The sequence below is a fragment of the Garra rufa genome, chromosome 2, assembly GCF_049309525.1.
Source record: "Garra rufa chromosome 2, GarRuf1.0, whole genome shotgun sequence".
NCBI classification, from domain to species: Eukaryota; Metazoa; Chordata; class Actinopteri; order Cypriniformes; family Cyprinidae; genus Garra; species Garra rufa.
The window spans coordinates 39,581,832-39,604,062 of NC_133362.1; the positions used below are offsets into that span (position 1 = coordinate 39,581,832).

Below are 22,231 nucleotides of genomic sequence, written 5' to 3' on the forward strand. Positions count from 1 at the left end.
ACACAAATTTATTTTAGATGGTTCAGGCAATTTCCACTGTCATGGTCCAATGAAACCTAGACATGAGGTCTCAGATAGCAGACGTACCGGGAGCTGCAGAACTGGGGGTTAATGTTCTTGTTAGTTGCATTTAGCTTGTTGGGAGCAACAATCCCAAGGTCATGGCATGGGTTTGATTTTCAGCCAGTTTCAACCAGTTTCGCCACCTTACAGTGTGAATATTTGGAAGCTGTGTTTAGTAGAAGTGAGTAGGGCTGCAACGATTAATCGAACGATGTTGTGAGGCGCGTTTAGTCAATGAAGCCGGTACTTTGATTAGTAGTAAATCCCCATCACGTGCGTTCAGCTGGAGCGGCAGTTAATACACACAGCCTTAAATCACTGACAAGCCACGCCAAATCGCGCTGAAAATCGAATTCGATTTTGAGCGCGATTTGGCGTGGCTTGTCAGTGATTTACGGCGGGGTGTTTGAATTGCCGCTCCAGCTGAACGCACGTGATGGAGATTTACTACTAATCAAAGTACCGGCTTCATTGACTAAACGCGCCTCACAACATCGTTCGATTAATCGTTGCAGCCCTAGAAGTGAGCTATTTGAGCAGATTTGTCACTATACTCATGCAAACATATAATTTGCATGTTCAAGCAGGCTGCTTTTGTCTACCTGTGTGACTTAGTTCAGAACAGACTCAGTTCCATGACCAGAACTCCACATTTCCCAGCAGCTGTACACAGGCGTCAACATTGCGTCAGCTTTCCAAATGAACGCATCTGCCCTGAAGGATGAAATTTTATTGCTGCAGTCTGACATTCAGATGAAGGCAGAGCTTCTGCCGGACATTTTTGGAACTTCGATGAGAGAAAATATCCCAACATCAGAAGATGTGCACTGAACCTTGACAGCCTTGTTTGGCTTAACATACTTGTGTGAGACAGCATTTTCCCACATGAAGATAACCGAATCCAAATACCGCTCAACCTGAACTGATGATCACCTGGATGCCTGTTTAAAACTAGCCTCAGCAGCTACTCTGCTGATTGCATTGGCCTGGCTGATTCATTTGAGTGCACATCGTCTGAATTTTGTTATTTCTTTGAATGAAAAATGCTTGCATGATAATATTCGTATAAAGAAAAAATATTTTTTTTAATTAAATTGGCAAGGTAGCATGGAGCCCAAAAGTCTGGGTCAGTATTAAAAATCTAGAGTTCAAAAAATTGAATTTAAAACTGAGAACAAGCAGAAAACTGTCAAATAAATAACTGTATGGCCTAAAATGAAGATAAAATAGCTTTCTTAAGTCACAGAACAAAGTTTTGACTTTCAGCATGTGACTTTTTGTACAGATAATCAAATGTAAGACGCTCTGTCATCTCAAATCATGCTGGAGAACATCAACAGGTTTTAGACAAACTTATGGAGTCTCTCCCTCCATATTTTTTCTTTTTTGATAAACTTGGATGTCACAATGAAAAGATCTGTTGCCACTTCTAATTCAGTTCATCTTTAAAGCAAAACACCAAGTCAATTAGGAATTCATTTAAACTGTTCAATTGAACTTACCATTCTAATTGTTATGATGCTGTATTGCTGTAACATTCATTTTGACTAGAATACTCTCAATTGCTGTTTATGAACACTGTTTATTTGACCCATTTAAAGAATTAGTTCACTTCCATAATGAAAATTTGCTAACAGCTTACTCATATAGTGGACTTCAATAGAAGCCAATTGGTTAAAGGTCCAAATTACAGTTTCAGTGGGTCTTATCTAGTGAAACAATGGTCATTTTCTAAAACAAAAAGTGGCATGTTCAAAATTATTCATACCCTTCTCACTAATCAATAGAAAAGCCTTTATTGGCTATTACAGCAATCAAACACTTTCTATAATTGCTGACCAGCTTTTTGCATGTCTCCACTGGTATTTTTGCCCATTTATCTTTAGCGATGAGCTCCAACTCTTTCAGGTTGGAGGTTCTCCTTGCCATCACCCTGATCTTTAGTTCCCTCCACAGATTCTCAATTGGATTTAAGTCAGGACTCTGGCTGGGCCACTTGTATTTTTTAATAATACTTTGCACTGTAGCCACTGGAACTTCAAAACATTTAGATATGGTCTTATAGCCCTTTTCTGTCTTGTGAGCAGCCACAATGCGCAGCCGCAGGTCCTCAGTGAGCTCCTTTGTCTTAGCCATGACTGTCCACAAACCAACAGCAGAGAGCTTCTGTTTTTCACCTGTTGAGTTGATTAAAACAGCTGTTCCCAATGAATCAGGGTAATTAGGATGCTTTAGAACAGCTTGGACTATTTGGAATGGTATAGAACTTTGGATTTTCCCATAGACTGTGACCGTTTGCAAAGGGTATGAATAATTTTGGACATGCCACTTTTTGTTCAAATGTAAATAAAAGCTGAGAAATATATATATTTTTTTCACAATGATGGTTCTTGTACATCGTCTTACTATCTTTTGGGAGACGTCTGTATCATTTCTGGTCAAAAAAAAAAAAACTTGCTGGATGAATAAAAGTAACTAAAAGTCAGAATTTGCCAGGGGTATGAATAATTTCGGGCTTGACTGTATATACTTGTAACGTTCGGCCCTATTGGTCGAATTACATGGATTTAAAATGGGGTCAGATTATACTGTGAGAGATAAAATAAGTGTTTTAAAAAGATGAGACAAACGAAAAAAGTAGAATTAAAAGTGTATTTACACAAAGCACAAGGAACTTAAAACAACACAACAAAACCAGAATAACTTAGGCTGTTAAAAGCAGATTGTCCATTTAAATCATACCCTAAAACAGTCCTTAAGAATCCTAGTAGGTTGTAGTTCCAAGTTAAAAGTGCCCACCGGTGTATATACAGTCCATGAAAGTGATATTCCAAAAGGTGAGAAACTGGAATGGTAAGTCCCTAAAACAACTCCACAATCCAGTGTTTGGTCAATGCCCCCGATTGTTTGTCATGCTGCTTGCGTTATACTGGTAAGCTTCCTGATTCAGACCCATACTCATTTAAAGACATACACACATAAAAAATAGTTAAGAGGATTAAAATGGCTAAGACAACATGTAAAACCAAATATATTCAAATATATAGATATAAAACCATCTTAATATATATTGAGCGGTATAAAACATGTGTCATTGTGTGACAGTGTCACATACTTTTTAACCACAAATGCTCAACTTGCACTAGCTTGACCTCACACATTACGTTGTCACATTGGAAATGCCACTCTTGACATAGTACTGACCCAGTATTTACAAAGCGAACGTACAAAGAAAGCCAAACGCCCTTTACAGAACAAGGTAAAAGATATCTGGCGATTTGGATGTTGGAGGAGAATTTTTTTTCTCTACCCTCTTGAACTATAGTACACAGAGGAAGAACTAACAGCGTGTGACTTTTCCAATGTTATTATGTAATGGATGAAGACGCATATGCGCATAACAGAGCTAGTGCAAAACAAGCATTTGTGGTTAAAAAGTATATAAATTAGATTGTTTTTTTTTTTTTTAAATGACCATTCGTTTCGCTAGATATGACTACTCTTCATATGGTATTCTTCGGCTGGGATTGTGTAGAGCCCTTTAAAGCTGTTTTAAAATTGTAATTTGGATCTTCATATCATTGGCTCTCATTGAAGTCCACTGTATTTAAAAAAACAAAAAAAATCCTGCTATGTTTTCCTCAAATCCTTAATTGCTTTTTGACCGAAGAAAGAAAGACATGAAAATCTTGGATGACATGGGCGTGAGTAAATTATCAGGAAATGTTTATTCTGGAAGTGAACTAATCCTTTATAAACTTGTGGTGTACACTAGTTTTCAAACTCATGGCATCTCAGACACCAGCTCCAAAAAAATGAATCACTGAGATTTTGCAGAGATAAAGGTTAGGCTCATGATTTTTAGTAGCATTACAACACAGTTTGTTTTTGCTTTTGTGATCTGAAAGAGCATTTGGACACGTGACTTTATATAACACTCCTGCTCGACTGTAACCACTGTAACCACAGTCAATTTGTAGTTTAAAAAATAACATATCACAGAGAAGTAAACAGGTTTAACTTACTAGGGCCATAATGTAGTATTCTATAGTTTGGTCTCATTGCTCTGCAGTCGGCCCCAGTGCGCAGTAATGATTGCTTTCTGTCACTCTCGCTGACTGTTGAAAAATTCTGACAGTCTAGGCACGTCGAGATGCGCTCGCAAAACTGACTCCTGCTGTGATGAAACATGACAAAGGGGGAATTTACTCATTTGTTATCCTCCTGGAAGGCAGACAAAACAATGAGAGACATTATGGAAATCAGCACGACAGCACACGTCACCCCCCCGACCTGCCCTGACTGCGGCTCTGCGCTCGGTACGGGCTTATCTTTGTTTTAACTGTCAGCGCAGTCATTGCTATTCTTAGCGTAATCAGTAGAAATAGTCTGAATGGAAATAGACCAGTTGCCCTGACATTAAAGCCTGCTTGGTGTGATACAGCATAAAGAAATATAGCAATGCTCTGCGGAATTATGACAGAAGATGCATATTTTACAAAGACAATGAATGTATTGTGACATTAAATATATAGTTCAAGTGGAAATGTAAAATCTGTCATCATTTACTCACCTTTGTTTAGTTCCGAGCATCTTTGACTTCCTCTTTGGAAAATAAAACAAGATCCAACAACAGTGGATTCCAAAAATATAGCTGCAATTTCTGTATTTCCCAAGACCATAGTTCATAGAAACCATAACCACAAAGTTGTGTGGACTGATTAATTGAATCGATTAATCTGCAGAAGTTATTACTCCACTACCTATTGTATGTATTAAAAATGTTTCTATATTGTCAGGGCTCGAAATTAACTTTTTACTTGGTAGCACTGGTGCTCCCAACTTCAAAACGTTAGGAGCACCCAAAAAAATTTAGGAGCATGCAATGAATATGCATCCATTTTTAAATAATCTACAGTAGAAATAAAAAATAAATAAATAAACGACACAGTTCTTTTTTAGTCGCATTAAGTGCAAACAATAAATGCAGCCATAATCAAAGTAGGCTTCTCTTTATCACGATTAGCATGTTGCTAGCATGTTGTAAGCATGATTAGTCAGTTACTAGCATGATTCTAACATAATTAGAGTGATTGACTATATATATTATATATAAATTAAAGCTAAGAATGTAAAGAACATGACAAATGTTAGCATGATTAGTAAGTTACTAGCATGTTGTTAACATGATTAGCAAGTTACTAACATGTTGTCAGCACATTTCTAGCATGATTAGTATGTTACTAGAATGATGCATGTTACTAGCATATTGTTAGCATAATTTACAAATTACAAACATGTTGTAACATGGTTCTAGCATGATTAGCATGTTACTAGCATGTTGCTAACATGATTTTATCATGATTAACATGTTATTAGCATGTTGCTAGCATGATTTTATCATGTTCGGCATGTTGCTAGCATGGTATTACCATGATTTTATCTTGATTAGCATGTTGGTAGCATGATTCTAACATAATTAGAGTGATTGACAATATAAATATCTAAAATGCATTAAAGTTAACAATGTAAAGATGAAGTTTAACTAGATAAAAAGTTGGTCAAGACAAACTTTAAGCTGACTTAAGAAAGCCGGACCAGAAAGTTTTAAAGTTTTAATTAAGTTTGACGGTTTTCAGTCTGAAATAGTTTGAAATTTAAAGTAGTTTTAAGGTTTGATAGATAGATAGATAGATAGATAGATAGATAGATAGATAGATAGATAGATAGATAGATAGATAGATAGATAGATAGATAGATAGATAGATAGATAGATAAGGTTTGAAGATAGATAGATAGATAGATAGATAGATAGATAGATAGATAGATAGATAGATAGATAGATAGATAGATAAGGTTTGAAGATAGATAGATAGATAGATAGATAGATAGATAGATAGATAGATAAGGTTTGATAGATAGATAGATAGATAAGGTTTGATAGATAGATAGATAGATAGATATATAGATAGATAGATAGATAGATAGATAGATAGATAGATAGATAGATAAGGTTTGATAGATAGATAGATAAGGTTTGAAGATAGATAGATAGATAGATAGATAGATAGATAAGGTTTGAAGATAGATAGATAGACAGATAGATAGATAGATAGATAGATAGATAGATAGATAGATAGATAGATAGATAGATAGATAGACAGACAGACAGACAGACAGACAGACAGACAGATAGATAGATAGATAGATAGATAGATAGATAGATAGATAGATAGATAGATAGATAGATAGATAGATAGATAAGGTTTGAAGATAGATAGACAGATAGATAGATAGATAGATAGATAGATAGATAGATAGATAGATAGATAGATAGATAGATAGATAGATAGATAGATAGATAGATAGACAGACAGACAGATAGACAGATAGATAGACAGATAGATAGACAGATAGATATATAGATAGATATATAGATAGATAGATAGATTACTATTATTAAGTTACTAGCATGTTTCTAGCATGTTGATAACATGTTTACAGCATGATTAACATGTTACTAGCATGTTGTTAGCATGATTAGCAAGTTACTAAGATGTTGCTAGCATTATCAGCAAGTTACTAACATGTTAGCCCATTTCTAGCATGATTAGTGTTACTAGCATGATGCATGTTACTAGCATATTGTTAGCATTATTTACAAGTTACTAGCATGTTACTAACATGATTTTATCATGATTAGCATGTTATTAGCATGTTGCTAGTATGTTTTAGCATCATTTGCAAGTTACTAGCATGATTAGCATGTTGCTAGTGTGATTTTATCATGATCAGCATGTTGCTAGCATGTTGTTACCATAATTAAAATGTTGGTAGCATGATTTTATCGCGATTAGCATGTTACTAGCATGCTGTTAGCATGATTAGTCAGTTACTAGGATGCTTGGCATGTTACTAGCATGTTGGTAGCATGATTGTTAACATAATTAACATGTTTTCTAACATGATTAGCATGTTACTAGCATGGTAACATGATTCTAGCATAATTAGCAATTTATTAGCACGTTACTAGCATGTTGGTTGCATGACACAATTAACACGTTTCTATCATGATTAGCAATTTTTAACATGTTACCATAATTAGCATGTTGCTAGCACGATTAACATGTTACTAGCATGTTGTTAGCATGATTAGTCAGTTAGTAGCATGCTTAGCATGTTACTAACATGTTGGTAGCATGATTAGTCAGTTACTAGCATGCTTAACATGTTGGTAGCATGATTCTAACATAATTAGCATGTTTTTAACATAATTAGCATGTTGACATGATTCTAGCATGATTAGCCATTTATTAGCATGTTACTAGCATGTTTCTAGCATGAGTAGCATGTTACTAGCATGTTGTTAGCATGATTAACAAGTTACTAGCATGTTGTTAACACAATTCTAGCATGATTAGCATGTTGCTAGCAAGTTTCTTGCATTATTAGCAAGTTAGTTTGAATGAGTTTAAATTTATCAGAAATAGTACATAGAAGGGAAGTTTGATTGAATCTCAAGGGTTTCTGGGAGTTTTGACAGTTGGAGTTTGAATAGTCTTGGCTTATTTGAACATTCCGTCAATGTAAGTCTATGGGATTTTAGATAGATAGATAGCAAGTTACTAGCATGTTTCTAGCATGTTGCTAGCATGTTTACAGCATGATTAACATATTACTAGCATGGGTTAGGGTTAGTATGGATTAGGTTAGGGTTAGGCATGTTGTTAGTATGATTAGTCAGTTACTAACATTATTAGCATGTTACTAGCATGTTGGTAGCATGATTCTAACATAATTAGCTTTGCTGCGTCCCAGTTCGCCTACTTATACTATGCCCTAAAAGTATGTACTCTTTTTGTGAAGAAAAAGTACATACTTTTGATTATGTAGCAGAATAGTAGGCAAGTTTTGGGACATACTACTTCGTCATTTACTTCTTTAACGGACGCTCTGTTGCTTAGTTACTCGAATTTGGGACATACTAATTCTATTTTGGAATACTATTTAGATAGTATGCGAATTGGGACGCAGCACATGTTTCTAACATGATTAGCATGTTACTAGCATGTTAACATGATTCTATCATGATTAGGAATTTATTAGCACATTACTAGCATGTTTTTAGCATGAGTAGCATGTTACTAGCATGTTTCTAGCATGATTAGCATGTTACCAGCAAGTTTCTAGCATAATTAGCAAGTTAGTTTGAATGAGTTTAAATGTATTAAAAATAGTACATAGAAGGGATGCTTGATTAAAGTCCCCCTGAAATCAAAATTAAAGTTTTTTGGCTTTTAGTATAAGTATATTAGCCTTAAGATTATCTATAAGCTAGTGTGCTTCAAAACAAAGACAAAATTCGCGTTTACAAGATATGGGCATTCAAAACTTACAGTCTCGTCACTTCCGCCAATATGAATCAACGATTTTGATGATATCACCGTGCACTTCAGTTTCTCATCAAACGTTCTGTCCAATCAAATGCTCTCTAGAGTCCGTAGTGTCCCGCCCCCTACACAGAGACGCAATACACGGAGCAGATCATATGCGCTCATATGTGCGATCAGCATGTATTAAACTACACAGCCTCAGCATGATTATGATCATTGTTTTGTTTTAGCAAGAGTTTCATATTGAATCTGTGTGGTAATTTATTAGTCTGTGGCTGTCATAAGCTTACAAATGCAGCTTTACCGAGCTTAACGGCTCTGGCCCGAGCAGATATAAATGTGTTAAAAGTAAAAGTGTTTCAAGGCACTTCAGTGGACCTTTAAGTCTCAAGGGATTCTGGGAATTTTGACAGTTGGAGTTTGAATAGTCTTGGCTCATTTGAACATTCTATCAATGTAAGTCTATGGGATTTTTCCCAGTTTTATTTGTTATTTTTAGGAAAACCATAAGTCTGATCAGTTAGAAAAGATATAGCAACTAACTTCAGATCAGTCTAAAGATCTGGACTTAGTTTGGAGTTTGTAGTTAAAGCTCTAGGAGGAGTAGCAGTCAGAAATTTTAGTCTCAGAAGAAGAAGACGAATATTAAGTTTAAATAGCATTTCAGTAAGTTGGCTGTAATTAGTTATGTAATGTTGGAAAGAACGGAGAAGCTGTCACTGTATCAGCTCACAGCAGTCTGTGCTGTAGTTAGGCTAGCGAACGTTTTGTAAAGAAATGAAAACAAGTACACCACAACAATTTCTCGCACTCGCACAAATGCTCCCAATATATTTTGAGGTTGCGCAGATTAAATTTTGGGAGTATATGCGACCAAAACGGTCAAAATTTTGAGCCCTGATTGTTAAAGCGACAAGTTACTACAGTTTCAGGAAACTTGAGATGACATGAGGAGGAGTAAATGACAAAAAAAATGTTTATTTTTGGGTGAACTAACCATCCTGAATCCTTGTTTTCAGTCCTCCAAACCATTCAAGTGCAGTTTTTTTCTCTGTCCTTGTCCCGTCTCTCCAATATGATTTGTTGTATTTTTAGCCTGCCGTTGGCTCAAGTGTCATTTGTCTTCAAATGTGGTCAACAGAATGCCTTTATTAGAGAATGTCACGCTTTAACAACAAGCAATCACTCAAACCCCTCTTAAAGAGTGTTGCAAGACCCTCAGCTTTTGTCGTTTAGTAGCAATCAGTGCAAGTGCTGCCCCCTCTGTGCTTAAGTCAACAATATCACCGGATGCAATTTCCAGGAGGAGCTATGGCTGAGTGATATTGAGTCTACATGACCAAAACTCTCACACTTTCTTTGTTTGTGTGTTTCTGGAAAAAAGACAAAATGGCTGTTTATACAGAAGCAAAATATGGTTGTCAGTCCTGTTTTAAAGGTAAATATGTTTCTGTTCACACACAGTTCAGAAATAAACAGAAGTGACATTTGGATTCTACAACCAAACTGACTTCATACTGTTTGTTTTGTGAAGATGCTATAAGTGTATTGACACGTTGCGTTGTATGCAAATCCAATCAGGGCAAATATTTAATTGGAGCTAATTACATGAGTGTGGAGAACAAACACCTTCATACCCTTTCTGTCACCCTTTCCAATTTTTTTTCCCGCAATGTGCAATTTTCGTGTGGATTTTTTTCTTTAATATCAGTCATTTTTCCATTTCCGAGTTTATCTCTACGCCTCTGGGGTCTCTGAAAAGGTTGACTCATTTCAATTAAAATATTAAGCTCACATGATAACAAGAAAAAGTCCTTCTGCAGCAAATCGCAGTCATCTTAATGAAGGGGGTTGTGTTTTTTAGGGGAGGGACGGCACAGGCTGAATGTTAACGGGCTCTTTTGTGTCTCTGTCGAACACATGTTTTGTCCTATCTTTGACTTCTGTCTTTAGTCTTTTGCTATTTTTCCGGTGCTTTATAGCATTGCTTTTATGTTGCCTACTGCATTTTTGTGCTGTTTAACTGTTTTTTTTCTCAATTGTTTCACTTTCTGTCTGGTTTTGTGTAGCCTAAATGTTATATGCTCTATCATGAATTCTGTTGATACACCTAATTTAATACACCCACTAGCTTGTTTGGCTCATTCACCAAAGTCTGTGAAGTTTAATAGAGACTCTCTTGCTGTCAGGGACAATTTTATGCAAAAGTGAAATACTTACAGTAAGTGACTTTTGTAACATTTACAGATAAAATGCATTCAACATCGCAAATGCATTAAACAGCACACATTCTGACTTAAAGTTAGTTTTATGACACCGGAAATGACACAGGCTTCTCCCAAAAGATAATAAGACAATGTGCAAGAGGCATCATTGTGTGAAAAAAAAAAATATTTCTCAGCTTTTATTTACATTTGAACAAAAAGTGGCATGTCTAAAATTAATCATACCCTTTGCAAACTGTCACAGTCTATGGGAAAATCCAAAGTTCTATACCATTCCAAATAGTCCAAGCTGTGCTAAAGCATCCTAATTACCCTGATTCATTGGGAACAGCTGTTTTAATCAACTCAACAGGTGAAAAACAGAAGCTCTCTGCTGTTGGTTTGTGGACAGTCATGGCTAAGACAAGGGACCTGCGGCTGCGCATTGTGGCTGCTCACAAGTCAGGAAAGGGCTATAAGACCATATCTAAATGTTTTGAAGTTCCAGTGGCTACAGTGCAAAGTATTATTAAAAAATACAAGACGTTCCGCACTGTGAAAAATCTCAAAGGATGTGGTCGGAAGCCAAAAGTGACACCTGTGCTGGCCAGGAAGATAGTGAGAGAGGTAAAAAAGAATCCAAGGATCACCACCAAGGCCATCCTGATGAATCTGGGCTCTGCTGGTGGCAACATCTCAAGGCAGAAAGTCCAACGGACACTGCACACCGCTGGGTTTCACAGACGCAGACCAAGGAGGACACCACTTCTTCAGATAAGGCACACAAAAGCCCGCTTGGTCTTTGCAAATGCTCATCTGGACAAAGAAGAAGACTTTTTTATCTTATGTTTTATGGTCAGATGAAACAAAAATTTAATTGTTTGGCCACAATGATGTAGCCTTCATTTGGCGTAAAAAAGGAGAAGCCTTCAACCCTAAGAACACCATCCCCACTGTCAAACATAGTGGTGGGAATCTAATGTTTTGGGGGTGTTTTTCAGCCGGTGGACCAAGGAACCTAATCACAGTAAATGGCACCATAAAAAAGGAGCAATACATCAAAATACTCAACAACAACATCAGGCAGTCTGCAGAGAAACTTGGCCTTGGGCACCAGTGGACATTTCAGCACGACAACAAACAAAACACACAGCAAAAGTGGTGAAGAAATGGTTAGCAGACAAAAACATTAACGTTTTGCAGTGGCCGAGCCAGAGTCCTGACTTAAATCCAATTGAGAATCTGTGGAGGGAGCTAAAAATCAGGGTGATGGCAAGGAGACCCTCTAACCTGAAAGAGTTGGAGCTCATCGCTAAAGATGAATGGGCAAAAATACCAGTGGAGACATGCAAAAAGCTGGTCAGCAGTTATAGGAAGCGTTTGATTGCTGTAATAGCCAATAAAGGCTTTTCTATTGCTTATTGAAACTTGCCATCACCCTGATCTTTAGCTCCCTCCACAGATTCTCAATTGGATTTAAGTCAGGACTCTGTCTGGGCCACTACAAAACGTTAATGTTTTTGTCTGCTAACCATTTGTTCACCACTTTTGCTGTGTGTTTTGGGTCGTTGTTGTGCTGAAATGTCCACTGGTGCCCAAGGCCAAGTTTCTCTGCAGACTGCCTGATGTTGTTGTTGAGAATTTTGATGTATTGCTCTTTTTTCATGGTGCCGTTTACTGTGATTAGGTTTCTTGGTCCACCGGCTGAAAAACACCCCCAAAACATTAGATTCCCACCACTATGTTTGACAGTGGGGATGGTGTTCATAGGGTTGAAGGCTTCTTCTTTTTTACGCCAAATGAAGGCTACATCATTGTGGCCAAACAATTACATTTTTGTTTCATCTGACCATAAAACAGAAGACCAGAAGTCTTCTTCTTTGTCCAGATGTGCATTTGCAAAGGCCAAGCGGGCTTTTGTGTGCCTTATCTGGAGAAGTGGTGTCTTCCTTGGTCTGCGTCCGTGGAACCCAGCGGTGTGCAGTGTCCGTTGGACTGTCTGCTTTGAGATGTTGCCACCAGCAGAGCTCAGATTCATCAGGATGGCCTTGGTGGTGATCCTTGAATTCTTTTTTACCTCTCTCACTATCCTCCTGGTCAGCACAGGTGTCACTTTTTAGCCATGACTGTCCACAAACCAACAAACCTTCTGTTTTTCACCTGTTGAGTTGATTAAAACAGCTGTTCCCAATGAATCAGGGTAATTAGGATGATTTAGAACAGCTTGGACTATTTGGAATGTATAGAACTTTGGATTTTCCTACAGACTGTGACAGTTTGCAAAGGGTATGATTAATTTTGGACATGCCACTTTTTGTTCAAATGTAAATAAAAGCTGAGAAATATTTTTTTTTTTTCACAATGATGCCTCTTGTACATCGTCTTTTTATCTTTTGGGAGAAGCCTGTGTAATTTCCGGTCAAAAAAAAAAAAAAACTTGCTGGTTGAATAAAAGTAACTTTAAGTCAGAATTTTGGTCTTGACTGTATATATATATATATATATATATATATATATATATATATATATATATTTTGTTGCACCCTCAGATTCCTAACAAATCATACATCTATGCAAAGCTTATTTATTTAGCTTTCAGATGATGTATAAATCTCAATTTCAAAATATTGACCCTTATGACTGGTTTTGGGGTGCAGGGTCACATACAGCCTGTAGCCTCAGGGCTCTACAGTGCGACCGCTTTAAGGAGTCAAATATCACCTCATAATGGGAAGGCAAATTTTTTTTTAATCACAAGTGCTCCTAAACAGAGAAGTAAGTGTTGATCCCTGCAGCCTGTTTTATACCTTATCTTTACATTCTATACTCTATTCCATATTCTTTACCCCAGTGGTTCTCAAACTAGTACACATACCGCCGGTGGTACACAGAGGCCCCCAAATGGTACATAGCATGAATAAATGTAATACAAGTAAAATACAAATTTAATTAGGTTTTCGTTTTTAGTTTGTGATTTTTTTTCCAAGTTTGATCGAGCTTTGTTCTTTTAAGGCTCTGTTGCATACTCCACATTATTTTGGGTTGTCAAGCTGCGCACTGGTGTTTATGTACTGATAAGAGCACTTGCATCAGAGTGTGTGTGCCATAATTTTAATCCACATGCAAAAAAAGAGTAGCAAAAATTGAGGCGTTCGATATCAAAGGCAAGATATTAATCTGTTTGACCTCAAGGCTGGTTTCATGAAAATGAACTTTAATAGTGGCCTGCTTTTGACTCTTTTGAAACTTTCCTTTACAGCCTATGCCTTGTTGAATATCCTGTATATGTCCCTTTTTTTCGGTGGTATTTCACAGACACTCACATGATAAACCTGTTGATAGTCTTAAATGATCAGTATTTGACAAAATCTCTCTCATTGTTTCTCCTGTTGTTTTAGTATATGTGCGGTTTAACTCCAGCCATGGGTTTCCGGTGGAGCTGGAACAGGGTGCGAGTGTATCTGAGCTGAAAGAGACGGTGGGACGTTTACAAAGCGTACAGCCTGATCGACTGCGGGTCATCTTTGCTGGACGAGAGCTCTGCAATGAATCCACACTTCAGGTAAAAAGAGTACTTATTATGGAAATAATATACTTTAAAAGAATATACTTAAGTGTTAAGTGAAGTGTTTTTAGACACTTGCTTGTTAGTTGTAATTTAAAGGGATAGTTCAACTAAAAATGAAAATTCTGTCATTAATTACTCGTTTTAATGAGACAAGATGTCGTTTTAATGAGATAATTATGTTGTTTTAATGAGGTAACATCTCGGTTTTTACTAGAAAATTATGTTTTGATGAAAAAACATCTCATTATTACGAGAAAATATGTCGTTTAACAAGATAATTGTTGTTTTAATGACAGAAAATATGTAGTTTTAATGAGATAAATGACGTTTTAACGACATAACATCTCATTTTTACGAGAAAAGATGACGTTTTAACGACACAACATCTCGTTATTGTGAGAAAATATGTTTTAACGGCATAACATCTCATTATTACCAGAAAAGATGAGTTTTAACGACATAACATCTTGTTGTTATGAGAAAAGATGTCTTTTAAGTAGATAATTGACATTTTAACGACATAACATCTCGTTATTAAAAGAAAAAATAACGTTTTAATGACACAACATCTCGTTATTGTGAGAAAAGATGTAATTTTAATCAGACCATTTACGTTATAATTACATAACATCACATTTTTACGAGAAAAGATGTTTTAACAGCATAACATCTCGTTATTACCAGAAAAGATGTCTTTTAAGTAGATAATTGACATTTTAACGACATAACATCTTGTTATTAAAAGAAAAAAATAACGTTTTAACGACACAACATCTCGTTATTGTGAGAAAATATGTTTTAACGGCATAACATCTCATTAGTACCAGAAAAGATGATTTTTAACGACATATCATCTTGTTGTTAAGATGTCTTTTAAGTAGATAATTGACATTTTAACGACATAACATCCCGTTATTAAAAGAGAAAATAAATTTTTAACAACACAACATCTCGTTATTGTGAGAAAAGATGTCATTTTAATCAGATCATTGACATTTTAATTACATAACATCACATTTTTACGAGAAAAGATGTTTTAACAGCATAACATCTCGTTATTACCAGAAAAGATGTCTTTTAAGTAGATAATTGACATTTTAATGACATAACATCTTGTTATTAAAAGAAAAAATAACGTTTTAACGACACAACATCTCGTTATTGTGAGAAAATATGTTTTAACGGCATAACATCTCATTAGTACCAGAAAATATGATTTTTAACGACATATCATCTTGTTGTTAAGATGTCTTTTAAGTAGATAATTGGCATTTTAACGACATAACATCCCGTTATTAAAAGAAAAAATAACGTTTTAACGACACAACATCTCGTTATTGTGAGAAAAGATGTCATTTTAATCAGATCATTGACGTTTTAATTACATAACATCACATTTTTACGAGAAAAGATGTTTTGACAGCATAACATCTCGTTATTACCAGAAAAGATGTCTTTTAAGTAGATAATTGACATTTTAACGACATAACATCTCGTTATTAAAAGAAAAAATAACGTTTTAACTACACAACATCTTGTTATTGTGAGAAAAGATATTCTTGTTTTATTGAGATCATTGACGTTTTAACGACATATCTCGTTTTTACGAGAAAAGATGTTTTAACAGCATAACGTTATTACAAGAAAAGATGTCATTTTAACGAGATAACTGTCGTTTTAACTTCTCGTTTAACATCTCGTTATTACCTGAAAAGATGATTTTTTTAAACGATATAACATCTTGTTATTATGAGAAAAGATGTCTTTTAAGTAGATAATTGACGTTTTAACGACATAACATCTCGTTATTACCTGAAAATATTATTTTTTTTAATGATATAACATCTTGTTATTACGAGAAAAGATGTCTTTTAAGTAGATAATTGACGTTTTAACGACATAACATCTCGTTATTACCTGAAAATATAATTTTTTTAACGATATAACATCTTGTTATTACGAGAAAGATGTCTTTTAAGTAGATAATTGACGTTTTAACGACATAACGTCTTGTTTTTTTACAAAAAAAGATGTCGTTTTAACGACATAACATCTTGTTATTACCAGAAAATATGACATTTTAACAACATAACATCTCGTTTTTACCAGAAAAGATGTTGTTTTAACGACATAACATCTTGTTATTACGAGAAAAGATGTTTTACGACATAACATCTCGTTAGTACCAGAAAAGATGTCGTTTTAATGAGAAAACATCTTGTTATTACAAGAAAAGGTGTTGTTTTAAAGAGATAATTGACGTTTTAATGAGAAAACATCTCGTTATTGCGAAAAAGGTGTTGTTTTAAAGAGATAATTGTTATGTTTTATGATGATGTTTTAATGACATATTATCTTGTTATTACCAGAAAAGATGACGTTTTAACAACGTAACATCTCTTTATTACGAGAAAAGATGCCGCTTTAACAAGACAATTGACATCTTAATGAGATAACATCTCGTTTTTACGGAAAAAGATGTCGGTTTAATGAGAAAACATCTTGTTATTACGAGAAAAGATATCGTTTTAACAAGAAAATTGTCATTTTGACAACATAACCATCTTGTTATTGCAAAAAAGATGACGTTTTAAGGACATAGCATCTTGTTATTACCAGAAAAGATGTTGTTTTAATAAGAAAAGATGTTTGTTAAAATGACATAACATCTTGTAATAAGATGTTATGTCGTTTTAACAACATCTTTTATGTCGATGATGATTGAAAGTCTTACTGGTTTGGAACGACATGAGGGTGAGTAATTAATGCCAAAATTTCCTTTCTGGGTGTACTATCCCTTTAAATTAAAAGTATAGTTAACATTTATATTAAATGCAATATTAAGTACATATATATTTATATTAAGTGCTTTTTTGACCCACTTAGGTAGCTCTTAAGTGCATCTTTATATGTAAATTGCTTCTATTGCCTTTGAAATATGGTAAGCATTTATTTCCGAATGTAATCTCAAGCATTAATGGTAAAATAAAATGTATTACTTTTGAAACATGTATGTCTTATATTGTAGTGATTTCATATTTGTAATTATGAAGTTGCAATTTTTTTTTTTAAATATATTCTTTTAAATCTATTAACTTTAAACAAATAATATTGAATAACAGTACGGTTGGTAAGTGCACTTTTTTACTTCTAAGCACATGCTTATTAAATAATGACTCAAAAGTCAAGTCATGTCTCAAAACATACTTGTTTTCTGTTGCTTTTGGTTTATAATGAGTGAATTTGGTTTTAAACGTTTTGCTGCTATTAGTGTAATGACCTTTTTTTACTTTTATTTTACTTGTAAAGCATTTTGGTCGGCCACGGCCGTTTTTTAAATGTGTTTTTTACATAAATTGAACTTAAACTTGAACTTTTACAAGCTACACGTAAGTGATCTTGTATTATCTGTAAAAAAAAAAAATACTTCTAAGATTTGAAGTGCACTACAAGTGCACATTCAGTATGATTAAGCATGCTTTTTTTCTCAGCAGGGTTTGCTTTATCTTTCTCACTCTCTCTTTGAGTTTGTGTGTTTGTGGATAATTAGGTTGCACTTTGCTAGTAAGAGAACATCTTGTAAAGTGTGCAGGTCAAACCCTGTATTAGACCGAGCAGTTAACTTGTTATTACAAAGCTTTCCATTTATCAATTTCCTCTATTTCTTGCTTTTGCAAAGTCTGTCTCTCTCTCACTTGTTCTTTCTCAGCATTGTGAATGGGGAGACCTCTATGGGGGCTTTGTCAGAGTAAACAGAGCCAAAGGATCTCCTGAACTTTAGTCCGCAGTGCTTCATTAACCCTGACCTTCTTAATTATGCATTAAACCAGACACACAAGCTGCAGCATTTAGAGGCACTTTTTGTTGTCCACACACATTGATGCTAAAGAGGACTACAGTACCTAGAGAATGGGATTTGCTAAAATTACCAGGCATCTCAATGGCAGTTGCTTGGCTGACACAGGACCCCTGGAAGTACAAATAAATGGTAATAAGACATATTTCTTAAATTAGATCATTAAATCAGTATATTAGAATGATTTCTGAAGGATGTGACACTGAAGACTGGAGTAATGATGCTGAAAATTCAGCTTTGCATCATTGAGATACATTATATTTCAAGATATATTACATATTTTATATTGTAGCAATGTTTTAAAATATTCCACCAATCCCAAACGGTTAAACGGAAATGTATGTACAGTATGTGTATACAAGATTTTACAAGATTTTTATTGTTTTCTAAAGACGTATCTGCTCACAAAGCATTTATTTGATCCAAAATACAGCAAAAGCAGTAATATTGTGTAATATTTTTACTATTTCAAATAACTAAAATATATTTGAATACATTTAAAAATGTAATTTATTCCTGTGATCAAAGCTAAAATTTTTGCATCATTACTCCAGTTTTTTTTAATCAATATTTAAAACAGTTGAGTATTTTTTTTTTTTTTTTTTTTAAGTATTCTTTGATGAATATAAAGATCCAGAGATCAGCATTTATCTGAAATAAAAAGCTTTCGTAACATTATACACTATACCATTCAAAAGCTTGGAGTCAATATAATGTTTTTCTTTGGAAATAAATGATAGAAATTAATACTTTTATTTAGCAAAGATGCTTTAAATTGATCAAAAGTGATGATAAAGGCATTTATAATGTTACAAAAGATTTCTATTTCAGTTAAATGCTCTTCTTCTAAACATTCTATTCATCAGAGAAACCTGAAAAAAAAATTAAAACAATCCTGAAAATGTTCAACATAATAATAATAACAAATGGAAAAAACAATTTGGACAGCAAATTAGAATATTCTAATGATTTCTAATGGATCATGTGACTGTAGTAATGATGCTAAAAATTCAGCTTTGAAATCACAGAAATAAATTACATTTTAGAATACATTTAAATAGAAAACTGTTATTTTAAATAGTAAAAATATTTCAAAATTGTACTGTTTTGCTGAGCAGAAGAGGCTTCTTTTAAAACATTAAAAAATCTTACTGTTCAAAAACTTTTGACTGGTAGTGTATAAGCAGTTCACAATTTGAAATATATCATACTAACACATTTTATAAAGAAATATTAGAATTTTGAATCTCCCTGCAGTAAATATGGAAGCATATTTCTGACATTCGTTCCTGTGCTCTTCTGTGTATATGTCAAAGTCAAGGTTTGTCTTGTTTTTGCCTCTAGAGTCTGAACAAAGCACAGTACATTCTTGTGATTCACGGTACCTCATTTTCACTGATGAAACTCCTGCTGTGTGTGAGAGCTGTAGCAGATGCTGTGTGGAGCTCAGCTTCCCACTTCATAACTCCACTGAAAATCATCCGCTCATCATTTATGGTACTTACAGTAATATTTCAATCATGCTAGAGCTCATAAATCAGCGGAGAATAGTACACACTTGGATAGTTTACACATTTTCCTGCCTGTTTCTAGTCTTACTTGAGGTTTTGATTGACAGAACTGACATTTAGAGCTGTGTTTGTCTCTAGAGATATTATCCTGCTTTATGTCATTGGCAGGAAGTTCCTACTTAGGAGTTCTGAAGTCTAATTATGGTGTGATGACCATTTAAGTGATTTAGATTTTCATATTTTTTTCACTCTCTCTAACTTCCTGACAAACACAACGTATGCAGCAAAACAAAGAGCAGTGAATTCGTAAGTTTGAAGTTGCTTTGTCTGTGCTTGTGATGCCACTGAGAATGATGGGAGATGTAGTTTCATAAAACATACCTTGCGAAATATAGCCTGCTGCTTCATAGATTGGCAAAAGTTTGCTAAATACCGTAATTCTCAGCATTCACAAAGAAAATGTAATTACGATCAATGCCAATTTGCTTCTTTTGTGATTCTGTAATTGACGATGATTCTCCAAATGCCCTCAACTGACAAGGTTTGTGCACAAAAAGAAAATATCTCACTGGTAATTGCGCCATTGTGGTGCCGTTAATGGCTCTCATCTCATAAATACGATCAGCTGGATGTGACTTGAAGGCATTACACTTCTCCGCTTTTGTGTTGGTCAAAGTGGGGGTGAAAGACATCCACCTATGCAGTAGATGTGCAGAGAATCGGCAAAAGCGAGCTCAGACAACGACACCAACAGAAACTAATGGGTAGCACACTGAACTGACAAAACCCAACAAAGTGTCTGTTGCCGTCTGTTGGTATTTGTTGGTACAGTTTGGTGTGAATTGGCTTTAATGTGCAGTCACCTTAAATACATTAAAGGGATAGTTTACCCAAAAATGAAAATTTGATTTTATCTGCTTACCCCCAGGGCATCCAAGATGTAGGTGACTTTGTTTCTTCAGTAGAACACATACAAATTGTTACAGTCTGGTAGTCATATAATGGCAGTTGATGGGCACCAAACCTTTGAAAGTAAAAAAAAAAACATTCACAGACAAATTCCAAATTACACCCTGCGGCTCGTGACGATACATTTATGTCCTAATAACATTTTTTTTTTACCTTTGATACACAGCAATGTCCATCTGTCCTGAGCGCATGCTCAGCATCCAACACGTTACATGTGTACACGCTCTGGCATAGTATACGCAAATGCCGGAAGCGTTCTGTTGCGTGAATACGACACTCATTGTTTACACAGTGCACAGAGATTGTGGGTATGGCGCCTATTCAAAGTGGTAATTACTTGCGCTTATTCTGATTGTTCAAACCGATTTAAAGCTAAAAGATTACGTTTGCTTGCGCGAACTGATCCGGGACTGTTGACTGTTCACCGATTTCCCCTTCCGGCATTTGCGTATACTACGCCAGAGAGCGTACACATGTAACGTGCTGGATGGACATTGCTGTGTATCAAAGGTGAAAAATTAAATAAATACTGTTCAGTTTATCGCAAAAAACGATCCTTTCTTGTCTTACGACATAAAAATATCGTCACGAGCAGCAGGGTTTAATTTGGATTTGTCTGTGCATGTTTTTTTTTTTTTTTTACTTTCAAAGGTCTGGTGCCCATCCACTGCCATTATATGCCTAACAGACTGCAATGGTTTGAGTTAAACATCTTCGTTTGTGTTCTACTTAAGAAACAAAGTCACCTACATCTTGGATGTACTGGGGGTAAGCAGATAAACATCAGATTTTCATTTTTGGGTGAACTATCCCTTTAACAAGTTTTTACTGTATCATTTTATAGTCTTTTACCGGTAAATTCACAGTAATTTTTTACAGTATACCGTATGGTGTTCGACAGTGATCAAAAAGGATTTAAAGTAGGGCTGGGTAAAAAATATCGATTCTCCGATTTTAATCGATCTTCAGTTTAACGCAACGATATCGATTCGGGAAATCCCCGAATCGATTCTTAATGCACGTGCTTCACGTAAGAGGATATGAATATTCACCTCTCGTCCTGAAGGTGTCACTAGTGTTCCTGCTAAGAGAATTTCTCAATCGCTGGTGATCTAATCACAGCGCAAAGGAGCTGCCTTAGATCAGATCAGAACATGTTAATCAGCTGCTTTTTTTGCAGAAAAATCTGGTGATCAAAAATTATTAGGCTGTAGTTAAGAACTGTTAGTTTTATGGACAGTTAGAATGTTTTGTATACGCAGACAGGGGCTTTATGATGGGCCTGTTTTGAACGTTTTGAATTTAGAAAAATGTTTTATTTCTTAAACATGTTTGAAGTTCTTAATAGATTTCACTGTTGCACATTTACAGTCTTTTTATTTTTTTACAGTAATGTGCATTTTGCAGTTTGTTTACATGGTGTACAATGGATGCACATATTTATGACTTCTTGTTACAGTGTGCATTTAAAATAAAAGTTGTTTAAAATAAACAACTGTGTGCACCCTATTATTAATGTAGATGTGTATTTCAGTAATAAACTTAAGTAGGAGAGTTCCAGTTACCAGCATTTATATCAAAATATGGATCCCATGTCTGCAAAACTAACATTTTAAATGAAATATTGATAGCTAATCGATATCGAATCGAATTGAATCGAAATCGAA

General features: G+C 35.0%; 1 protein-coding gene across 1 annotated transcript in view; it reads left to right on the forward strand.

Annotated features, from left to right (window-relative positions):
- The window catches only part of LOC141325946 (E3 ubiquitin-protein ligase parkin-like), a 106,110-nt gene that overhangs the window by 32,912 nt on the left and 50,967 nt on the right, over window positions 1-22,231 (forward strand). Inside the window, exon 2 of the mRNA XM_073834665.1 lies at window positions 14,059-14,222. Within this exon, the coding sequence (XP_073690766.1) occupies window positions 14,059-14,222 (164 nt within the window). The remainder of the gene's footprint in view (window positions 1-14,058; window positions 14,223-22,231) is intronic.